General features: G+C 38.8%; 1 protein-coding gene across 2 annotated transcripts in view; it reads right to left on the minus strand.

Moving 5' to 3' along the window:
- The window catches only part of LOC137352227 (myelin transcription factor 1-like protein), a 400,319-nt gene extending 393,050 nt beyond the window's left edge, over positions 1 to 7,269 (minus strand). For both annotated transcript variants that reach the window (XM_068017478.1, XM_068017470.1), the window contains exons 1-3: positions 7,215 to 7,269; positions 7,001 to 7,034; positions 6,639 to 6,701 (exon numbers count right to left, since the gene is read on the minus strand). In XM_068017478.1, the coding sequence (XP_067873579.1) occupies positions 6,639 to 6,701; positions 7,001 to 7,034; positions 7,215 to 7,269 (152 nt within the window). The remainder of the gene's footprint in view (positions 1 to 6,638; positions 6,702 to 7,000; positions 7,035 to 7,214) is intronic.
- Between the last annotated feature and the right edge of the window lie 238 nt (positions 7,270 to 7,507).

Consider the following 7,507-nt stretch of genomic DNA (forward strand, 5'->3'; position numbering starts at 1 on the left):
AATGTAGAAAATTGTGTTAAAAATCTTAATCCATGCATGCTGCAGAAAAAAAGCCCACAATTGTGTATTTTATTTGCTGGATGTAAATTGGATTTCTATATTTTTTACCGTGCTAACATAGGTATGGAAATGAAGCAGCTTTCCTTTTGTAGATGATACTCTGAGTAGTAAGGTGCAATGTTCCAGAATCTCCCTGCCAGTACCTGGCCCTAGTCCAATGCTTTTAGTGAGTGCTATCTGTCAAGGCATGAATAATACAGCCCCTAGGCTGTCGGCTGAATCCAAATGAGGCATACATCACGAAGAAAGCACTCGACTTTAGCTCCAGAACATGCTCCTGCTAAGACAGGCAATTATTCACCCACTGCAGCAGCCATGGCAATCAAACTGGTGGGTGAAAAGGTACACAATATGAAAAAAAAATTTGAATAAAATACAGCAAAATAGGCCAGAGAAGATTCAATAATTCGTTATCAAGAGACAGCAAGGGCCAATTTTATATATACTCTGAGTTATTCAGCCTCGTAGCTTTATAGGAACTATTTATAAAATATGATTTTCATGGATTGCCAAAAATACATAGTCAACGTTAGGAAGTAATAAATTATTATTGCATAAGACAGGAAACACTATAGAAGAGCAGAACACAAATTCAGATTGACTTTCTGAAAAGCTTTGGAATCTTAAGATTTTATGTGACTAAGCTACATTTTTGGTCATATTTTAACTGCTCATTGGAAACAGCATTGTGGCATAAACATATTAAGAATTGCCATTGCTAATGCTTATAGAAAGAGAAACAAAAAATTTGAAGCCATATTTTTATTGACATAAATACAGTTCATGAAATCACCGTGAGCTGCAACCCTCATCTATAATGGAGGACTTTGACAAAAACTAGAAAAAGATTTTTTTTTAAATGAACTGTTGGCATTAACAAAGTGCTACAAAGGCCTGTAGAATGATAATTTGAAATAAAATTCTATGATGATAAATTAACTACCCCAACATGTATTCTTTTATAAAGGGTTTCTCAGTATCAGTAAAACTGACATTATTTACAGCAAAGAGAAAACAAGTGGGGGTTGCTGCAAATCTGACATAAAACCAGATAAGGTTGATGTAAGAGCGAAACACTGCAGATGCTGGTCAAGTGTCATCAAGCTGAAACCTTTTTCTCTGTCCACAGATGCTGCCAGACCTGCTGAATATTACCAGCATTTTGCGTTTTTATTTCAGAAAATGTTGAAACTGACTGGTCAGCATCTAGAAGAGAAAGACCGGCTAAGGTTTTAGATACCATCCTTCATCAAAACCTAATGAAAGGTCGGACTCAAAATACTAATTTGAGGATATTACAAGCTCTAGTTACTTCCAATTCAAAACTCCATGAAATGAGAAAAGTACCAATCAATGCACTATACAATCAGTTTGCCAGCACAATGGATACATACTAAAAAGCTTTTCTTTCCAACTAAAAAAAAATCTCCTGGAGAAACCTATGTTTAGAGAAATCTCCAAGTATATAAAGCAAGCTGCTTTAAGTGTAGCAACTGTTATTTATAGTTATCTATTAATTTCTTTACCTCCATATGCCAACAATAACTGATATTCCAGAATATTGAGTAATAAAGTTTATTGTGCTCAGTGACTAAACAGTAAACAAAATAAATAGTGCAGGAACTGCATTTGAATCTATTTTTGCTCACGTTCATTCTTATTTGAACAAACACTACCTTAGTTGCCAAAGATTAGTAATGGTGCAATAACTGTGAGGGTAGAAAGTGCAGTGAATGAAAATTGTTGCCTTTGTCATTACTGCACACTTATGAAGATCTGGCTTTCAGTTCAAAACAAAGTAGAGAGAATGGAAATATTTTCTCTTTTACATGCCTGTTAGAGCCATAGGAAACTAGAGCTCCAACTAAAAGAATAGAGTTAATCACACATGAGCAGTGAAGCAATAGTAGGTGCCACTGGCCTAGTCTACCTGAGTTAAGAATGTTTATTACTGACATCAGGCAACTGATACAAAACTGAAATGGTCTTTACAATAGTCAACTTTTATACAGCAAAAAGGCTGGGGTAACTAGACTTTTATCTCTTCCAGTAAAATTCATATAAAGTGAAAACTCAAATGGTGGCAGAGACTGAACGAAGTGCTTAATTAAAAATAATAGAAAATATGGAATGAGAAAATGCCAACTGGTCCATTAAGCCGGCTACTTCCAAAGACCAGGTACAATCTACTTTAACATTAAAAGTACCCACCCAATTAAGCTCCCAAGGGAAGGTTCTTCCTAAATACTCCCTGATCTCTGTAGGCTATCAAGCAAAGCTCCAGAATATTCATCAATCTGCACACCTCCACTATTCAATACCGTCTGACTGTCCTTTATAGACAACAGCCCTTCTCCACCTCCCAATCTCTGCAGCAACGGAAACAACATGCCATTTAAAGAAAGCAGCGAAGCAACGTGATGTTAAAAATATGGAAAGTCCTGTAACCTAACATAATAAAAATGAAATTTGACTATAGGCATAATTATAAATGGGCAGAATCCCAGAATGTGATCCCAAAACACTGTTAAATATCCCAGAATCCCATGTAATAAAACTAGAATTCAGTCACCATAAAACAGTGAGCCTGAGCATGGTTATACTATCTGAATGCATGGATTAGACGCTAGAGATAAAGAGAGAGAATTAAAGTATGAGGCAAAGGGGGCAAAATTCAACTTAAATTTTATCGGCACAAAATGGACAATAGTGGATCGGCTGCCCATTATGCACTCCACTCAACGGAAAAGAAAGTTAGAGAGTGGTACAGCAAGTGGCCAATCTGCTACCGTTCGTTTTGTACCTCTGCCAAAGTTGCCAAAAGTGTCAGTTGTGGCTTCGTTGGTTGCACTCTTGCCTCTAATTCAGACTGTTGTGGGTTCAAATCCTACTCCAGAGACTTGAGTGCAACAATCTAGGCTGACACTCCAGTGAAGTACTAAGGAAATGGTGCGCTGTCTTTTGGGTGAGATGTTAAACTGAGGCCAATATTCATCCTTCAATAGACATCGTAAAAACAGATTATCTGGTCATTATTACATTTCCGTTTGTGGGACGTTGCTGTATGCAGATTGTCTGCCATGTTTCCCTATAATACAATGCTGACAACAATTCAAAATATCGTATAAAAGTGATTTATTCTTGTTCTTCTTAAATGTCTCCACAAGCTCAAGGTCCCACTGTATTTAGAGTTGCCACCTGTTTAGTTTTTGGCTGGACAGTCTATTTTTTGAATAGTCAGTTGAGTTTTCATTTCTCATGTAAATTGGGCAAGAATATCCAGGGTCTCAGTTTTTGGTGGATTTTTTTTTTGTCCAGTTTTTGAGGTTTGAAGTAAAATGTCAAAATTGAACGGATTCAGATTTGCTGCAGAAGAAAAACTACTAAGACCTTGAAATGATGTTCAGTGCCTGCAGTACTGAGGGATGAAGGTGGTCCAGGCAATCGGAATATAAAATAATATCTGAGCAGAGAGAGCACAAGCCCAACTTTAACTGATCACCATGGGCAAGCATCCAAATATGTATAAAAACTTGTACTTGAACAAGATACAAATTTTACACAAAATATACTACAAATATACTAAGCAACAATAAGGAGCCAGAGGTGCTGAATCTAAATGTGCAGGTTCGAAACAAAGAGCTGGCAAAGAGGCATGAGCTAGGATTTCCTATATAACAGCGCGTAAGAGGAAGATAATCTGTACTGAAATAAAGGTACATCCTGTAGCAAATGAATGTTGATGCTACACAATACTTGAGATAATATTCCTTAAGAGAATTAAACAGATGTATTTCCACGGGCTGTATTACTGATGCTCCTTGCAAACTTTGTCTAGTTCTGTACCCAGCAAAAGATGGCAATCCTAACCCAGAAGGCATGCTTAAAATTCATAAAGGGGATTTTAACTGGGTGCAGGTTTCAGGTGGGTGGTACAAACATTAAGCCCCAACCCTGCCCCCTCTCTGACCCCTACCCCCATCCATGCCATCAATTTGAGGCCCGGGTTATTTTTAACTCCCGGGCTATATTGACATCCCTGCCAGCAACCAGCCAACTGTGTACCCAAAAAGAGCATAAAAAGGAAGCTAGCTGGCTACCAGCAGGCAAAAACCAGGCAGCCCAAAGGCCATTGGCCAGCTTTCAGGTAAGTCATGGAGAGGGTTTTGGCATAGTCTCATGGGTGTGGTGGAGGTGGGGTGGGGGGCTCGGAGAGCACTCGGTTCACTCAGTGGTTAAAATGACATTGGGATTCTAATGATATCATAGAACCCCTCTTTGCATGTATCAGTGAGGCTCCCATTCACAACTCCACCCCCCACCCAGAGTCAGCCAAGTGTCTCAGGCTTCTGAAGAAAAAGGCCCAGTTAAAGAGGTGGTGGGGGCCAATTGAGTAGGAACAGTACTGTAAGTTTTCAGAAGGAATTTTAACTGTGTGGAGGTTGTTTTCCATTGAGTTCAAATCGGCCCAATAGTGCCAGTATCAATATTAAAACATTAGAGTGTGCTGAGTACTATGACTGAATTATGTTCTCCTGCAACAGTCCAGAGGCACACAGCCAAGGTGTACCAGTGTACTGCCCAATGGCATTGGACTCAGATTCATGCCAATGATCTCTCCATACCGAGGAATTGACCTTAATCAAGCAATTGGTTGGCATTGAATTTCTAATTACCAAAGCAAGGTGAAGGTCCAAGTCGGACAGTACTGGACACACCAGGGTTGGAAAGAGTAGGAGAAATGATGAAATAAATCATGTAGTGGTTCGGTGACGCAAAGCTTGAATTTGAAAAGCAATGGAGGCTTGTCATTTTCCTATGATAGAAAGATAATCTCTGCAAGTAATTCAGTCAGAAAAAGGAAGAAAAAGGAAAAATAATGCAAACTACTGGGAATAAAAATAACTAAACAAAATGGGTTCTTAATGTGTGGGCTCCAGCAGAAAATAGTGCTCACCAGTCAATCCCTCCTTTGGATTCTGATCTGGTCATTTTCTTCTTTAAACCAAGAGCGTTTATGATTCATTTTTCCTGCTCTCCCATCATGTCAGACGCCCCCACTGTTCTTTCTCCCCATCAAATATTTTCCAATTGTCTCAGCTAAGGAATTTTCATTCTTTGGTGCAGCACAGATGTACTACAGAAGTTCCAACAACAGCTTGCTGGCCAAGAGAATCACCTGCAATTTTCACCTTACAGACTTCTAAAGCCTGCAGCCACCATGCAGCTTCCGTACCCCATTTTGGAGTGAATAACGATTCCCATGAGGTAGCCCCTCCTGGCACTTGCCTCACCATATTTAAAATAGCTGAACCTGGAAACAGAGCTGGATTTAGCTGAGGCTATGTTGAGCTGGGACGAAAAGCACACCATTCAATTCACTCTTGGGGAGGGTGGGGGAGTGGAGGAAAATAGAGGAGGACAGAGTCTCTGCACCTGTTTTTGTCTGAAATCTTAACAAAATTGAGTCTTATTTTGTGACTACAAAACTAATTTATCAAACATTTTATTCAAAATGTTTGCATTGTGCATGTTTCACTTATTATGTCACAACAGAAAATAATCAAATAGACATGAGGCTAAAAAATTCTCAGAGGGGGCATAGGGTTTTGTTTGAAAAGGCTAATTTTGATAGTCAGTGGAATAGTATTATCTATTTTTTCTGCTGTTTATTTCATAACAAAAAAACAACCTCAGAATTTTCGCCCTGGTGTTGTTTTATCAGTGGTTTACAGCAAAAAGAGGAATCCCTGCCATTATTCACGTATGCACATTTGCCCTTCTCAAAGCCATAACAATGTTTCTTCCTGGCCACTAATTGGGGGAAATTGGGCCAATTCACAGTGCAGGGTTGTGACCCCCATTGACCCTGACATTGGGGTCCCGACCCAAAGGGCATAATGCTGCCCAACAAGTGATCATGGCATAATGTCACAACACATCAATATCTATCACATTTACATTTTCCAAAACAAACATTACTTCCAATTCTGTCAATAAAGCAATTTTGGTAAATTCTGGGTGCACATTTTTGTTAAAATTTTGGTTCAAACCATAGTACAATTGGTGTAAACTGAAGCTGGAGAGAGTTTTAGATAAGATAGGATTACAATGACCTCAGTAGATTTGGTGCCCAGAATATGAACATACGAATATACGAATTAGGAACAGGAGTAAATAGTGTTTTATGTTTGTATTTTCCAAGTAATTATCACTCTAGTTTCATTGCTACTTTGACGCTTACGTTGTTAAAATAAATAATTTGTCTCCATTACAAAATCCTCATGATTTACTTAATGAACAGGTAGAACAGAACTTCACTGCTCTTCCTAGTATTCTGTCTCTCAGTTTATATCAGACATTCAGCTGTGTTCTTTTTGTAGAAGATTGTCTTCAAAGTGTCAGGAACAAGATATTCACACACACTTGAGGGGCGACCCAGCTTTCTAAAAGTAAAATAAACCTTTACAGCATAGTTAGAACATTCACAACCTTGAGCTCAAACATCATACTTTAATTGCTCTTGCCCCACTCCAGCATTCAGAAAGAAAATAATTAAATAGAAGCGCACAAATTACCTTCGATGCCTTGCGTATTTTCCACTAACATGGCCTGTGCCATCACAGCCAGGAGTTGGACAACTAAAAAAAGAGAAAAGCTTGAATGTGGTAATTATCACTGACGCTGGTTTATGAGTGCATACGTGAGCCTATGTGCACATCTGTGAGTGTATGTGTGGGAGGCAAAGAGTAAGAAAGGGATAGAAGAAGCTGAATACAGGGTTTTTTTTGTTAGCAAGTCCCAGGAGAATTAATGTCTTCAGTGCAGCCAGGCATTAGCCGACCACCAATGCAAGTGACAACATGCTTTATCCATTAAGAGGCATGAAATTTCAAAATTGCTAATGTGGTGAAATTTTATTTTAACAATGACCACTCACCTGAAGAGTTCTTGGATTACTGGTTCTATGGGGACTGGGGAGAAATGAAAACAACACAGATTTATCATCTCTTATAATTACCTGGTTCTTCATATATAACAGCCAGTAAGTTGCCATGAAAACTACAGTCAGGATGAGACAAGCAAAGAGGCTCTGGTAGGTGAAGGTCACCCTGAGCAGGAGTTTGACTGATTTACTGAGCCAATAGCCTTACCTCGGATACCTTTAGAGCGTGTGCGGTGACGCTTCTGGTCTGCATCCGCCTCCATCTGAAAACAGATTAGTAGGCATTCAGTGTCCTTATCCAGCACACACAGACCTTCAATACATGGCATGTCAGAGTGTGTCACAGGATTTATTAACAAGCCTCTCCCTGCTTCCACATATATTTTGATACATAAAACTAATAAAATTTATGATTTGAATGCCCCTTTTTATTTATAATAGTAAAGAAAACTTCAGTCTACATTAAAAAAAACAATTGACCACTTTGATGTTGCTAATGCA

The sequence above is a fragment of the Heterodontus francisci genome, chromosome 3 (genome assembly GCF_036365525.1).
Source record: "Heterodontus francisci isolate sHetFra1 chromosome 3, sHetFra1.hap1, whole genome shotgun sequence".
NCBI classification, from domain to species: Eukaryota; Metazoa; Chordata; class Chondrichthyes; order Heterodontiformes; family Heterodontidae; genus Heterodontus; species Heterodontus francisci.